This window comes from Dipodomys spectabilis, unplaced genomic scaffold (genome assembly GCF_019054845.1).
Source record: "Dipodomys spectabilis isolate Male_0828 unplaced genomic scaffold, ASM1905484v1 ptg000097l, whole genome shotgun sequence".
In the NCBI taxonomy this organism is placed as follows: domain Eukaryota; kingdom Metazoa; phylum Chordata; class Mammalia; order Rodentia; family Heteromyidae; genus Dipodomys; species Dipodomys spectabilis.
In genome coordinates this window covers 4,913,035-4,929,983 of record NW_024870774.1, presented here as the reverse complement: position 1 = coordinate 4,929,983, position 16,949 = coordinate 4,913,035, and the positions used below count along the sequence as shown (strand labels likewise).

The following is a 16,949-nucleotide window of genomic DNA, read 5'->3' as shown; positions in this document are numbered from 1 at the left end:
ATGAGCAGGAGGAACCTGCTGTCTGTGGCAAGAAGTGTGTGTGGGCTGACGACTTGGCTGCCTCCAGAGCTGGGGAGAAGTCACCCCAACGAAGTCCAGGAGCCAGGGGGAACAGGTTGGGGGCTGCTCTGGGAGTTCTGTGGGTGCAGATTTGCTGTGAGTTGGGACCATCACAGGCGGGGACAGGGAGCTCCAGAGCTGATAGGGAGGAATGAGGGACAGCTGCCACAAAGCTCCTGTGCGTCCTCCTCATCCTGGGCATTTCCTGGGGTGTTCTCAAACGGGGAAGCTGCCTCGGTAAATTCCCTGTGACACATCTGTGCCTGCTGTTCTCTTTCCACGCAGGGTTGAGAGGGCTGCAGGTGGAGCAGAGCCCTTCAGTCCAGAGGCTCCAGGATGGAGCCAGCTCGACCCTGAGGTGCAATTTCTCTACCACGGTGTACAATGTGCAGTGGTTCCGACAGAATCCTGGCGGCGGCCTCCTCAGGCTGTTCTTCATGACTCCAGGGACAAAGCAGAAGGGAAGGCTACAGTCAACACTGGATTCCAAGGAACGCTACAGCAGCCTGCACATCTCTGCCTCCCAGCTGGAAGACTCGGGCACCTACCTGTGTACAGCAGAGGTACAGTGCTCCCAGACACCCTGCAGCCTGGCCCCAAAGTGCAGCTGGGCTGCAGCCCAGCCTCTGCTTCAGGGAGGGTGCACAGCAGCATTCCCCAGCTGTGGGTTCCTGGTTCACCTGGAGTCGCTGTCAGCTCTTCTGATCTCATGACCGTCATTCATTTGATTTGTTCCATTTAGCATCCAGGAATTCTTTTATAAGAAAAATCCCTCATGGAACCAGTGACTGAAAGTAATGGAAAAACAGGTCTTCTGGCAGACTGCATCAATTACACAGGAATTACTGTTATGGAACACATGTTTTAAAAATAGATGATTGTTTTGGTCAGTCATGGTTCACGTACTGGGGTTGCAGCCCCAGAGCCGTCCTCAAGTGAAATATCCTAGTTTCCTGGAGTCAGTGGGACTTGAACCCACAACCAATGAAAGGAGTCACCAACACTCAGTCAATTGGGCTAGAAACCTTTATTAGCCCTGGTGGTGTCTGATCTACGTTATACCAAGACAGTGAAGACCTGCAACCAAGCTCTCCTGAGACAGGTTTTTAAAGGGACAAGCAGGTCACACACAGGTGACAGTGTACCTGATAGCAAGCAGGTTTACAGAAACAAAACTAGCAGTTAGTGATCACAAATAGCAATTACAATTTCAGTAAACAAAGCAATAAGTTATAGAGGGAAGTTATACTTCCAGGCTCCCCCTTTGTTTCCTCCCCAATATTAATTTAGCTGACATTTACCAAAACACATTCCAAACTTCTTATCACATCCAAACTCAAACTACCTTCAAGGTTTCCTGTCTCTTTCTGAGTTTCACTGTTATTTAAATACCCACACTTAACATATCTAACTCCCTAATTTTCTCTGAGTCTCTACTTCTGAGAAGTTCCTTTAATAATTAACCTGGAGTTTCTCTGTATAAGAGGCCTGCCTTTAATGTTTTCCCTATCCCTACTGTATGTGGTGGCGTTTCAAAGGGGACAATGATCGATGATATTAATTGGAGTACGTTTGAGAGCTTGCAGGCTCATAGGCTACTACGCTCTGGGGTCATGCACTCCTCCTCTCCCAAGGGAGAAGGGCTCAGGAGAGAGGATAAGTTCCCTGCAGCAAGAAGGACTGTGGCCAGACAGCAGGAAGGATTTCCTGCCAGTGAACAGTAGCTCAGATGCACTAATTTTGGTGGGTGGGAGTGTCACCTCATCAGGGTAGGTGCACAGCAGCATTTGCTTATCTGTAGCATTCCTGCATCACCTCAAATCCTTGTCACCTCCAGATGTCATATCATTTAGGACTTTCATTTCACTTGCTTTCCTCTTTTCCCCCAGAAATCCTTTTGCAGAAAAATGTTCTCATCTGGAAGATGTGAACAATTGATAAAGATGTCAGATCCCAATTTACTGGGAAAACGTCCCCTAACAAAACCTTGATATTATTGTATACATATATTACTAAGAAGGAATAGACTTGAAAAATACACAGTGGTTAACAAATAAAAATCAATGTCAGGTAACAATTAATTATGAATCATTAAATTTGCCAAGAAAAAGGATAAGAGCCTGTGTAATGTTTCTCCCTACTCCATATGAGTTAGGCATTCTGTCTAGATTGCTATATATATAAGATCTAAGTACTGACATCATTTCTTCACTGTGTGGACAAAAAGAGTAAATTGTGACTTGTTGTATCTATGTGGTTAGTAACTGTCCAATTGCTCTTGGGATTTCCACTCAGGATTTGTGACAGCAGAGTTCTTCTCTGACCTTGTTAGAGTAGAAGACTCTAGAATGCAAATAATGCATGTTACTAAATTTCTTCAGTGTGTTTATATACAATACCAATAAAAATTTAGTCCACTTGAGTCTTTTTTAATTAGTTCCCTTTAAAGAAGAGTTCATTGAACTTTTATTTTTGTTACACCATAATGCAATCAACTGCTGGGGACCAGTGACTCATACCTAAAATCCTAGCTATTGGAGGCTAAGATCTGAGGATTGCAGTTTGAAGCCAGTGTAAGCAGGAAAGTTCATAAAACTCTGATCTCCAATTCACCACCAAAAAGCCAGAAGTAGAACTGTGGCCCACGAGGTAGAGCACTAGCCTTGAGCACAAAAACTCAGGTATGGCATATGGACCCTCAGTTCAAGCCCAGAACCAGCATATACACACACAAAATCCAATCATCTTCCCTGAATTTTGCAAGAATCTATTGCCATTTCCTTTCTGTATGTTGGTACTAGGGCTTGAAGTCAGATATTTGTGCTAGCTAGTCTGTAGTCTTGTTTTTGCTGGTTATTTTTGGGATAGCGTCTTGTGGACTTTTCTTCCTAAGATTGCTTCACAGGAAGATCCTTCAGATACCAGCCTCTGGTATAGATATAATTATATGCACAAAGCACTAATACCCATATTTAACATCATTTCTATAACTACTGGAAAAGAAAACTTTATCTGTGGTAGCTGTACTCTGAGATTTTGACAATCATACTGAAGGTTTGAACTTAAATGTGGGTCAATGAGGTTTCAACTGGGATTACAGCCTAGTCAGGTTTTTTAATCTAAGGGATTTTTGGAGGAATGGGATTCTGACAGTTAAGATGTATACATACATACATTCATTTTTGTGTTAGGAACCTAGGCTGATTCCATAGTTTGACTATTGTGAATAGTGCCATATTCAAATTCATGAATTTTGCATGCTGACTAGTATTACATTAGCTGTATGTCCAAGGATGGTATATCAAAATCACAGAGTGGCTCTCTTATTAGATTTTTTTGAGGAATCTCTATATTGATTTTCATAGTAGCTTAGTAATTTACATTCCCACCAATAGTGCATAAGCCTCCCCATCTTTATCAACATTTCTTGTTGTCATTTATGTTTTCTTATGATAGTTATTCTGATGAGGTAAGGTAGATCACCAGTATCATTTTGATTTGTACTTTATGAGTATAATAATTGAAAATATCTTCTTGTATTTATTGGACATTTGTTTTACCATGGTGTTCTGTGTCACATAGGCCATCATCAGACTGTGGACTGAACCTCCTGAAATTGAATCAAAAGAAAATCTAGCTCCCCCCACCCCAGCCCCACTAAGTTGTTTATGTCAAGTGCATAGTGACAAAAAGTAACAAACTTAGACATATATTTGTGGGAACTGGCATGTCTACAACAAAATTGTTAAGCTGGAAACACAGGGAAGGTCTGATTTTGCAGGTCAAATATGAAAGCTGCCAGAAGGTAGAATTTCTTCTTCCTTGGCGGGCCACAGAATTATCCTTGAAGACCTTCCTCAGAATAGATAAGAACTTTGCCAACATTGTAGAGAATAATCAGCTTTACTCCGTCTACTAATTTAAATGTCAATCTCCTCCAAAAATGGCAGTGTAGACTAGTGTAAACTAGTCTAGACTATTTTACACTAGTCTATTGGAATAAACTAGTGTTTATTATTCAAATACCTGGGTACAGGGGCCCAAGCAAGCAAGGATGTAATTGTTAGAGCAATTTTTTTCTGAAAACCTACTTTGTTTCACATGAGTATAATATGTCATTATTTTGATTTGTATAGCATATTTTTTATCCTTTCACTTTCAACCTCTTGGTATCTTAAACCTCAATGTTAGAATATATCCCCTCATAGCTACACTGTCAATTCACTGTCTTCCTCTGTTATTGATAAAATAGATGAAAGATGAAGCTTAACTTTCCTAACTAAGACCATACAGAGCTGAATTTGACCTGAGATGTTGAAATAAAGATCTTAAATTCAAGCATGGAATGCTCCCACTGAAAATAATGAAGAAGAAACCTCACCAAAGAGCTTATGCTGAAATTTTGAACAATTACATCTCTGATCTCACAATGGCAATGTTTGCATGTAGGTGTGAAGGTGTGTAGCTAGGTTTGATCTCTGATTGGCTAGGCAAACTTCCTTAAAATCTTTCTGCTTAATCTTAGGAGAAAGATAAAATGACAAGTTTACAAATGAGCTTCCCAGGCTAACCTCTGCAGAATCAGAATGCAGAAAAATCAGAGTACATCCTTAGTGATTTTGTGTCTTTGTTTTTTGTTTTAAGTTAGAGGAGAACAAGGATGGAAAAGGAAGTCCAGAGAAGAGTGTCTCAGGATTCAGAGTGGGGCAGGAGAAGGAAAACAAATAAAGACTTTTCTTATTTTACAAGGGATTCATGTTAGGTTGTTAATATGGATGCAAATTAGAACACATTAAGGTGACTGGACAATTGATCTCTTGAATCTCATGCTGCTTTCTGAAGAGGGCTGAGTGGCAAAACCCAGATGGAGCAGAGACCTCAGTTCCTGACCATCCTGGAGGGAAAGACCTGCACTCTTCCGTACAATTACATCAGGAGCCCCTTTCATAAGGTAAGGTGGTACAAATAGGACATAGGATGAATTACACAAAGAGTGAAAGTTCAAAACGAAGACACACAGACACTCTGGATGCAGCTGCCAAGTATGGCTTCCTGAACATCACAGCCTCCAGCTCAGCAACACTGCTTCCTACATGGTGTGGTGAACACACCATGCTCCACAAACTTCTGCAACCAGGAGTCAAGGAAGCTTAGAAATAGAGAAGGGAACAGTGCTTGATTTGTTTTTCTTAAAATCATATTAAATACAGTTGTGTTACTATGCAATCACATGTACAAAATCACGGGTTTCATCATAAACATTTTCATTTATGGATATGATGTGTTTTGGTCACATTCATCCATCTATTGCCTTCTCTTGTCCTATATCCCCTTTCCTACAGGTCCTCTCCATCTTCTGAAATAATCATTCTGCTTTAATGACAAAAATAAACTATAACTGTCCTCTCAAACGGGTAGAGTTGGGTACACTTGACAATAGAAGTGGTAGCATTTTAATATTTAAACTGGATATAGTTTCTTAGCAGTATCCTTCTGTTATTATTTCCCCTGAGTTTCATTCTCTTCATTCCTGGAAGTTAACAGGACACAGGGTATCCAGTATATACATTATTTTAGCAGATTCATTCCTCAGAGTTTTTCAAAGCATGCAGTGCTGACAGCGTGTCCTCTCAGTGGCTCCACAAGTCACAGTTGTCTATTATCATGTTCACATGGACCCTTTGGCTTCACATACAGGGAGTATTGCTGGTAGTGAGTTGTTGATTAGGGAGCAAAAAGAAGAGTTATAAAGTCAGTAGCTGAGAACAAGGACTTTGGAGACAGATTGCCTAAATTTGAATCTAATTGGCTACTTTTGTCTATGTGACCTTGCTCAAGTTGCTATCTTCTCTGAGTCACAGTTGTGATAGGGTCAAATGAATCAATACATGTGAAACTCTGGCCTGTAACAAGTGCTTAGTAAGTATTACCAGATAATAACCACTATCACAAAAGCTTCTGTAATATTAAGAAATTGAGAGATCATTTGTGTTCAAAGAGAAAAAAAAACTGTAGTTTTATTGGTTAATCATGCATTAGATGTGTAAGAAAGAAGAGTGCGTCTTCAAAATAATTATGAGGGTCTCATTTGTGACTGATGTATCAGTGAAGTCTTGGTTTATTCAGAATAAACCAATCATATAAAACTTACAAATTTCAGAACAAGATAGAATACATAAAAATTTAAGCAACAGGAAGCATTATAAGTACATGAAAATAATAGTAGTATTTAGGATAAATCCTGGGAACTAGCTTTTCATGTTTTATGGTTTCCAAGACACACCTACCAATTGTATTACTGTGGAAAAAGCTAGACTGCTTAATAGTATAAGGTAGAAATTGGACTTTTTCTTCTTTATTGATGGCCATTACACTGTCATGCACACAATAGAAGGAGACATCTCTTCTTTTATATATGAAAGCTTCTGCATGACCACTTTGTTATTAGATGACTTTGGACATTTTCCCAACATTAATTTGTCTATTGAGTCTGTCTCCACATTAGATAAACTGATCCCCTCATATTATTTTTAGTTACAGAACTTACAAATGAACTGAGAGGAAATGAAGAAGGATGTGACCTGTTAAAAAAAGAAATGCAGGGGCTGGGAAGGTGGCTCAGTGGTAGAGCGCTTTCCTTGCATGCATGAGGCCCTGGGTTTGATTCCTCAGCACCACATAAGCATAAAGAAAAAAGCCAGAAGTGGTGCTGTGGCTCAAGTGGTAGAGTGCTAGCCTTGAGCTGAAGAGCTGAGGGACAGTGCCCCGGCCCAGAGTTCAGGCCCCACAACCGGACCGCCCCCCCCAAAAAAAAAGAATGTGGCAAAGCGCTTACCTTGCAAGTGCAACGTCCTGGGTTCAATCCCCAGTACCGAAAAAGAAAAGACACAAAAAATACACTTAACCTTCCCCCAAAAAAGAAATGTACTCATTACCTGACTTTTATAATTATAACCTTTCTGTACATCACCTTTACAATTAAAAATATCTTTTTTTTGTGTCCAGTCCTGGGCCCTGAACTCTGGGCCTGGGCACTGTCCCTCAGCTCTTCAGCTCAAGGCTAGCGCTCTACCCCTTGAGCCACAGGCACCACTTCTGGTTTTTTTCTTTTTGCTTAGGTGGTGCTGAGGAATCGAACCAGGGTCTCAGATATGCAAGGCAAGCGCTCTACCACTGAGCCACCTTCCCAGCCTACAATTAAAAATATCTTGCAAGTGGGTGTTCCATACAAAGACAATGAATCAGGCTGACATCCTATATTAAAGGATTTGTATTTCATTTTCAACCATTTTTCCAAGGCTGTGGTGGCTGCTTTCTTGTAAGGTTGTCATTTTTCCTTTTGTTTTCACATATACTGAGGAAAAGCCATTGTTATTTTTTGTCAGATACAATGAAGTCTTGGAGAAAATGATTTCACTGTTTTCTTCTACCTCATTCTATTTCCTGCAGTTGTTGTTAGAAAAGGACAGCATCTGATTCTGTTATCTTTAGTGGATATTGATTTCCATGGTTCTTGTTTCTGTCTTCTTTCATTTGGTGACACTGAGATTGTTCAAATGTTACCAAAATGTAGACTTTGAAACAGGACTCTCCTTTCTGTGGACATCTCCCTCATTTCCTATGATGCTAGTCTTCTAGGCAGGGATGGCCTTCTCCTTGTCCTTTTCCCCATCTTGCAGATGGGAAAAATATGCTGTCAATAGTGTTTACCATCACTATTCCCCTTTGATATTTAAGGGTGAGTTGTCTTTCAATTGCTGCCATGGATAATTGGTAAGGAATTATGGGCTGCTTTGTTTCTTGCCTTCTCAGTTTCGTGGCTGCTAGACAGGTGTTATCCTCTATATTTATGGGTTCATCCCTGTATTGCATTCCTATGGCTCTAACAAACTGTCAGATTAAAAAGCCTAACCTCAAGACAGTAATTTTACTGAGCTTTTTTATTATAATGTCTTTTAATGATATGAGGTATCGTGGAATGGATGCCAGGTGTGTCTGTCCTATATAGAATATTCTAGATGATGGCCAACTCTCTTCTGTTCCACTCTGCCACTATATATGTTCCTTTGGCCTTCTAAAACAGCCACAAGGTTTCTCCCATCTATTTGATAAGAGTAGTCTGTCACTAGTTAAAAAGCAGCTTGTGATCTGTTTTTAGGGGGATCTTCTTCTCCCAAGTTGGAAACTTCACAAAAACTATAGTAATAGTTTCTCTCCTGTTCCTGAGGAATTAAATTCCTTTCCTTATTTTACTGCTCTAATTCTATGCTATACCCTTGGGAGAAAAAAACCCCTAAAAACCTAAATTAACTAACCAACCCAAACCAAAGGCTTATGCACATTTTCTGCTGCTAATTAAAGTACAGACATATTTGCCTTTTCTTGCTCTTCAAAAATGCTACACAGGAAGCTGAGATATGAGAACCACAGTTCGAAGACATCCCAGGAAAAAAAGTATCTTTTAGACTCTTATCTCCAATTACCCAATCAAAAACTGGAAGTGGCACTCTGGTGGCTCAAATGATAAAGCATTAGCCTTGAGCACAAAGAAGCTCAGGGACACCACCCAGGCACTGAGTTCAAGGCTCCACAACCGACAAAGAAAAGCTTTGCATATATTTTCTTCAGTTAATTTTTTTCATTTTATTTTCTTGCAGGAAACTATTACCCCTCTTGCCCCAAGACCTGCTAAATGTCACTGAAGATGTTGTCTGGTCTCCAACAATTCAATCAAGAACCACTAAATAGTAAATCAGGAATGGAGGAAGATGGTGGAGGAGAAGCTGGAGGCTAAACAAGCTCTTGCATAGAAAGCAGTTTTAGTGTCCCACTGAACAGTTCTATGCTGGAGAATCACACCAAGCATGCCACCACAGTACAGAGAGTTTGGCCAGAGAGGGAAAATTCAGGCAGCTTGGTTAAGGAGACAGATCTGAGCACTTGCTGGTGTCTGTGGCAACAGCAGCAGCCACTGCTGCCATGACAACCATATCATCAGAGAGTGCCTGGGACAAAGGGGCCAGATGTGGTGTGCAAGCAGATTCTACTCACTGCCAGCAAGAACCCACAAGGAGCAGAAATCTTCATCCTGCTGATAGCAGACCAGGGACAGCCCTGAAACCAAGAGACTGATGTGAGTAAACCCAAGACATCCTCACTCCTTCTCAAGGAGCAGCAATGGGAAGGTAGCCCCTCTTCCACCACCAGAGAAGAACTCCATCTTTGATACTGACAAAGGCCTGGTCAGAGAAGATAGCTCCAACTCAGGCCTTGTAAGAAAACAGTAGGGGCCATTCAACAGGTCATAGGAACCTAACCTGACCTGCTCACTTACACCCAGGGGAAAGTTGCTCTTCCCAGGCAGAGGAAGATCTGCCCTCAGAGGAATGACTTTCTTCACTGGGTAAAAAGAGCCAGAGGCTGCCCCTCCCCACTGCAACATAACCTGCTAACCCAGCAGTAGGAGGGATAAAAGAAAAACAACCGAAACTCAGTAAACATAAATCCTGAGAATGGCTCTAGGCTGGACTCTGTGAGTGTCTCAGGAGCTAGCCCCTCAGGGAAAAGCTACTGTTTGCTGAAAGGCCTCAACCCTACACAGAACCTTCCCTCATCACAGCATCTCCAAACTAGAGAAAACAGCCATCTCCCTCTTTTGTGATACTCAAAGCAGATCTCCCTCCCACTGAACTAGCCTGGGAGGTGGATCACAAAGTCCTGTGTAAGGCAGAGCTTTCTACCTGCTCAAACAAACTGACTTAAGAAACCAATCAAGCCACAGGAAAACCAAACACTATAAGCAAACCAGAGACACCAACAAGAGACTGATTATGGACACAGGGGAGGTACAAGATCTCCCCCCCGCAAAAAAAATCAAAGAACTCTTTTTTCTACTTAACTGTTTAATTTAAAAAATTGTTTTCTATTTTTTTCTTTCACAATTTTTACATTAGGTGTGTATATTTATGTTTGGTTTTTTTTAAATCTCTTTTAAACTTTTGGTCATTATTTTTTACCCAATTTAATTGCTGTTCTGCTCATCTCCAGATATACACCCATTGCCGATTATTAGACCTTATCCATCATTGTATGCATACTTAATTCAGTAATTGATTACTCAATTCACAACCTCTTAGGTTTAACTCTTTTAATAGGATAATTTCTTTACACTTATATAATTTTTAAGTATTCCATTTTTAAATTTTTATTCTTTATTTTTTTCATTTTTCTTTTTTATCTCTCTCTTCCCATTCTATCCTTTCTTCTATCCTTATTATTTCTTTATATATAATTTTTAAGTGTTTCATTTTTTAAATTAAAATTTTTTGTTTTTCATTTTTTCTTGTTTCTTTATCTCTCTCCTCCTTTCATTCTGTTATATCTGTTTCCTTTCTAAATTAGAGCTTGGTTAAAGTCACTCTTTCCTTTTACCTCTCCATATTCTTCTAATCCTATTTTTCCCCACAACTCTCCCTAAAACTATTAATTTCTGCTCTCCTGAATTCCTCTTTGAGATTCTTAGCCCATTAGTCCATAGTTGTTTGATGTTGAAGTAGATTGTATCTGTTGAAATAGATTGTATCTGCAGCCATTTTGACTGCATCAATCTATTTGTGCAACTATAGGACTCTGGTTGATGCTGACCTTAAAATAGTGCTCTAGCATGAAATTGGTGTTACTTTCATACCAAATGGGCAGAACAAGCTGAAGAAACACAAGAAAAATGGTAAGTACAGGTTTCTCAACTCCCACTTATGATAATCAGGCAACAGAACAGTTGAAGAGTAATCCAGAGGAGAGTTCACAAAACGCTCTACAAACACTACTGGTAAACATGTGAATGAAAAGATTGAAAGTCTGCAAAGGACTCAGTGTGAGCATGACAGGAAGCAAGACTAGGCTAACCAAAAAATAATACAGGAACCTCATGAGCATAATTAGGCTAACCAAAAATTAATACAGGTATCTTGTGAGCGTGAGGAAGCTGATCAAAGATTAACACAGGAATTGCATGAACAGGCTAAGAATAGTCAGAGTAATACAGGAATTGCATGAGCGTGAGAAAGCTAATCAAAGAGTAATACAGGAATTGTGTGAGCAGGATGAGAATACACAAAGATCAATGGGGCATTAATGGAATCCATAAACAGACAGCTGAAGGAATGCAGGGAGGCCACAAAAGGAATGCTGAATGGAGCCCGTCAGAAGGAAAGGGAGTCCATTAAAACCATAACCATCACTTAAGGGAGATGAGAATAAATTTGAAAACCAAATTAAGGAAGTGAAGAATTCCACATAAAGCTCTAACAAAGAATCTGAAGTCATCAAAGCTGACTACTTAGAAGGAAAGGAAATAAAAACAAAGTAGAAACTCTTAACAGTAGGTTAGACCATGCAGAAGATTGAATCTTGGGGATTAAAGACAGCTAGATATTATAAAGGAAAAACGTACAATTATCCAAGACAAATCCAAGAAATACAATAGATCTATTCAACATTTAGAAGACACTATCAGAAGGCCTCATCTAAAGATAATGGGTGTAAAGGAGCACCTAGAGACAAAAACTAATGGTATAGGAAATTTATTTAGCAGAATCTGGACAGAGAACTTCCCAAACATGCAAAAAAGATAGGCTTATTCAAATACAAGAAGCTTTTAGAAACCTAAATATACCAGACCAGAACAGTATATCTCAAGGTCATGTTATAATCCACACAGAATCAATTCAGACCAAGGAAAATACTTAAAGTTTTCAAGGGGAAAAGATCAATCACCTATAAAGGGAAACCAATTAGAATCACCTCAGATTTCTCAGCAGAGACAATTAAAGCAAGAAGAGCCTGGAATGATGTATGCCATGCCCTAAAGACAAACCAAACTATCAACCAAAAATACTGTACCCAGCTAAATTCTCCTTCATAGCAAAGAAAAACTGAAACAATATATCTCCACCAAACTAGCCCTATGAAAGATACTTAAAGATGTCTTAAACATTGAAAACCAAAAAGGCCACAATAAAGGCCAAGAAACCACACCCAAACTGAGAATCCAAGAACCATAGGAAGAACCCAGTTGTCTCAGACCCCAAGAAGGTGGATAACATGGCAGGAACTCCCAAATACCTCTCAGTCTCATTTCTCAAAATTAAAGGACTTAACTCTCCAATTAAGCAATATAGAATGTCTAGTTGGATTAAAAATCAAGATCCTTCCATCTGCTGCCTTCAAGAGTCACACCTTTCCCATAAAATAAACATATTTTGAAAGTGAAAAGCAGGAATAAAATCTACCAAGCTGATGACCCCCATAAACAGACAGGAGTTGCAATCCTAATATCAGAAAAAACAGACTTCAAATTAAAATTAGTGAGAAGAGAGAAGAAGGTCCCTACATACTAATTAAAGGATCTCTCCTTCAGGAGGACATTAAAATTCTAAATATCTGTTCAACAAACAATGGAGCACTCAACTTTATCCAAGTAACAGTACATTCCCTCAGATCATACATAGACCCAAAACATTAATTGTTGGAGACTTTAACACACCACTCTCCCCACTGGATAGACCACCCCGGCAAAAATTCAACAGAGAAACCATAGCTCTAAACAACTACATAGATCTAGATTTCACAGACATCTACCGAAAATTTCATCCAGCAGCATCAGAATACACGTTCTTCTAAGAAGCACATGGAACATTCTCCAAAATAGACCACATTTTATGTCACAAAGTAAATTTGTCCACTTTCAGAAACAATGAAATTATTCCTGCATTCTCTCAGACCACAAAGGAATAAAATTAGAATTCAGCACCAAAAGCCACCAAAGAAGTCCTGTAACACAGGGAAGATGAAGAACAGACGGTTGAACCACCAGTGGGTGATGGATGAGATTAGAAAGGAAATTCAAATGTTTATGATATTCAAGAAAAAACGAACATAGGGCAGGGCACCGGTGGCTCACGCCTGTAATCCTAGCTTCTCAAGAGGTCGAGATCAGAGGATCCTGGTTCAAAGCAAGCCCAGGTAGGAAAGTCTCTGAAACTTATCTCCAATAAACCACCAGAAAACTGGAAGTGGTGCTGTAGCTCAAGTGGTAGAGTGCTAGCCTTGAGCTGAAGAGCGCAGGGACAGTGCTGAGGCCCAGAGTTCAAGCCCCATGACCAAAAAAAAAATGAACACAGTAATTACCAGCTCCTCTGGGACACAGCAAAGGCAGTACTCAGAGGAAAATTTATAGCTCTGACTTCCTACATCAACAAATTGGAGAGATTTGAAACCAACAATTTAATGAGACATCTGAACCTCCTTGAAAAAGAGCAGCAAGATAAACCCAATCCAGTAGACAGAAAGAAATAATTAAAATCAAATCAGAATGAAATGAATTAGAATCCAAAAATCCATACAAAGAATCAAGAAAACAAAGAGTTGGTTCCTCAAAAAAAAAATAACAAAATTGACAGACCGTTAGCAAATCTTATCAGAAAAAGAAGAGAACACACACAAATAAATAAACTCAGAAATGAGAAAGGAAACATCACCACAGAAACAACCAAGATTCAGAACATTATCAGGAAATACTTCTCAAATATTTATGCTAATAAGTTTGAGAACCTGGCAGAAATGGACCTTTTCCTAGCAAATATCGACATGCCAAAACTAAATCAAGATGAGTTAAACCATCTTAAAGGTGCATATCAAGCATTGAAATAGAAACTGCAGTAAGAGACAGCCCATCTAAGAAAACCCCAGGATGTTTTTACACTGGAATTCTACAAGGCCTTCAAAGCAGAGCTCACATCAATTCTCTTCCAACTCTTCAATGAAATTGAAAGAGAAAGTTTACTACCAAACACATTCTATGCAGCCATCATAACACTCATCCCAAAATCAGGCAGGGACTCATCAAACAAAGAGAACTATAGACCCATTTCTTTTATTAACATTGATGCAAAACTTCTCAATAAATTGTGGCCAATCAAATTCAACAATTCATCCAAAAAATCAGACACAACAATCAAACAGGATTCATTTCAGGGATGCAAAGCTGGTTCAATATACGCAAATCAATTAACATAATTCATCACATCAACAAGAGCAAGAATAAGAAACACATGGTTTTCTCAATAGATGTAGAAAAAACATTTGACAAATTCCAACACCCCTTTATTATGTAGGCTCTGGAAAAATTAGGAATCCAGGGACCATTCCTCAATACTATCAAGCCTGTATATGACAAACCTACAGCCACCATTATACTTAATGGTGAAAAAGTAAAGCCATTGCCTCTTAACTCAGGAATGAGACAAGGATGTCCACTCTCTCCACTTCTCTTCAATTTTGTATTAGAATGCTTAGCTACAGCAATAAGACAAGATACAAACATAAAAGGGATCCAATTAGGGAAAGATGAATAAAACTCTCCCTCTTTGCAGATGACATGATCTTGTATTTAAAGAATCCCATGGACTCCACTCCCAAATTACTCAAGAAGATTCAAAACTTTGGCAAAGTAGCAGGGTATAAAATTAACCCTCAAAAATCAATGGCTGTTCTGTATGCCAACAAAGAGAAAAGCGTGGCTGAAATCAGGAAAGCAACTCCATTCATAAGAGCCCCACAAAAAATAAAATACCTAGGAATTAAATTAACCAAAGAAGTGAAGAACCTCTATGATGAAAACTTTAAAAATCTGAAAAGAAATCAAAACAGAATGTAGAAAGTGACAAAACCTCCCATGCTCCTGGATTGGAAGGATCAATATCATGAAAATGGCAATATTTCCCAAGGCTATCTACAAATTCAATGCAATACCTATAATATTCCAACATCATTCTTTAAGGAAATAGAAGAGGCAATCCAAAAATTCATATGCAACAATAAAAGACACCAATTAGCAAAAACGATACTTAACAGTAAGAACAGTGCTGGAGGAATATCAATACCAATTTTCAAACTCTACTACAAAGCTGCAGTAATCAAAACAGCATGGTACTAGCACAAGAACAGACCTCAGGACCAATGGAAAATAATTGAAAACGCAGCAATGTATCTACAGACATATAGCCATCTAACCTTCGATAAGGGAGGTAAAAAAAAAATAGAATGGAAGAAAGACAGCATCTTCAGTATATGGTTCTGGCAAAACTGGTTAATCACTTGTAGAAAACTCAAGCTAAATTCTTATAAATCACCCTGCAACAGAATCAACTTCAAAGACCTCGGAGTCAAAGCAGACACTCTGAAAACATTACAGGATGGAATAGGAGAAATCTTAGGTCTCCTTGGCACAGGCCGAATTTTTCTTAATAAAGACCCAGAAACACAGCAAATCAAAGAAAGTAGGGACAAAAGGGATTGCATGAAATTGCAGAGCTTCTGCATGGCAAAGGATATAGCTAGCAAGACCAATAGAAAGCGCATGGATTGGAAGATTTTCAATAGCCATACAAAAGACAAGGGTCTCATATCTAAAATATACTTGGAACTCAAAAAATTAAATCCCCCAACAACAAATCCTCAAAAAGAGAAGTGCCCAATAAATAAGTGGGCTAAGGACTTAAAGAGAAACTTCTCTGAAGAGGAAAGGATGGCCAATAGACACATGAAAAAATGCTCAACCTCTCTAGCTATAAAAGAAATGCAAATGAAAACAACATTGAGATACCACCTCACCCCAGTTAGAATGGCTATCCTCAAGAACTCTAATAACAACAGATGCTGGAGGGGATGTGGACAGAAGGGAACCTCACTGCATTGTTAATGGGAATGTAAACTTGTTCAACTACTTTGGAAAGTACTATGGAGGTTCCTCAAAAGACTCCACTTAGAGCTCCCCTATGACCCAGCATTACCACTTTTGGGCATTTACCCAAATGATCACAAACAAGTCCAAAGTAAAGCTACCAGCACAACTATGTTTATTGCAGCATCATTTAACCTAGCTAAAATATGGAACAAACCCAGAAGCCTCTGAGTAGATTAATGAATCAAGAAAATGTGGTATATATACACAATGGAATTCTATGCCTCCATCAGAAAGAATGGCATTGACCCATTTGTTAGGAAATGGAAAGAATTGGAAAAAACTATATTAAGTAAAGTAAGCCAGGCCCAAAGAAATACAGGTCAAGTTAGAGGAAGAGGGCTGCGGTGCTGGCGGTGAGCCAGCGAAGCGGCATGACAGGATGCTTCCCACAATAACTGTACTTCAATCCATATCTGAAGAGAATCTCCGTAGAGTGAAGATTGCTCTTTGTATGCCAAGTTGGTGTTGGTGTTAGGAGATCTGCATATCCCTCACCGGTGCAGCAATTTGCTGGCTAATTTCCAAAAACTGCTGGCACCAGGGAAGATACAGCACATTCTCTGCACTGGAAACCTTTGCACCAAAGAGAGTTATGACTATCTCAAGATCTGGCTGTTAATGTCCATATCGTGAGGGGAGACTTCGATGAGAACCTGAATTACCCGGAACAGAAATTTGTGACTGTGGGACAGCTCAAAATCGGTTTGATCCACGGACATCGGGTCATTTGGTGGGGAGACTTGGCCAGCCTGGCCCTGCTGCAGAGGCAGTTCGATGAGGACATTCTTATCTCAGGACACACTCACAAATGTGAAGCATTTGAGCATGAAAATAAATTCTACATTAACCCAGGTTCTGCCACTGAGGCATATAATGCCTTGGAAACAAATATTATTCCATCGTTTGTGTTGATGGACATCCAGGCTTCCACAGTGGTCACATACATCTATCAGCTAATTGGAGATGATGTGAAAGTAGAAAGAATTGAATACAAAAAATCTTAAAGCCAGTCTGTCTTGATTTTTTTCATTACTCTGCTCAAATCAAGGAATTAAACATTTAAGAATCACATCACTGTATCCCT

The 16,949-nt window shown here is 39.4% G+C and overlaps 1 pseudogene and 1 gene segment (V, D, J or C); both read left to right on the top strand.

Moving 5' to 3' along the window:
- On the top strand, nt 1–773 carry LOC122113438. The segment is given in 2 exon segments: nt 1–115; nt 346–773. Coding segments are annotated over 2 exon segments (543 nt in total).
- Nucleotides 774–4,924: 4,151 nt separating this feature from the next.
- Nucleotides 4,925–16,949, top strand: LOC122113437 (annotated as a pseudogene).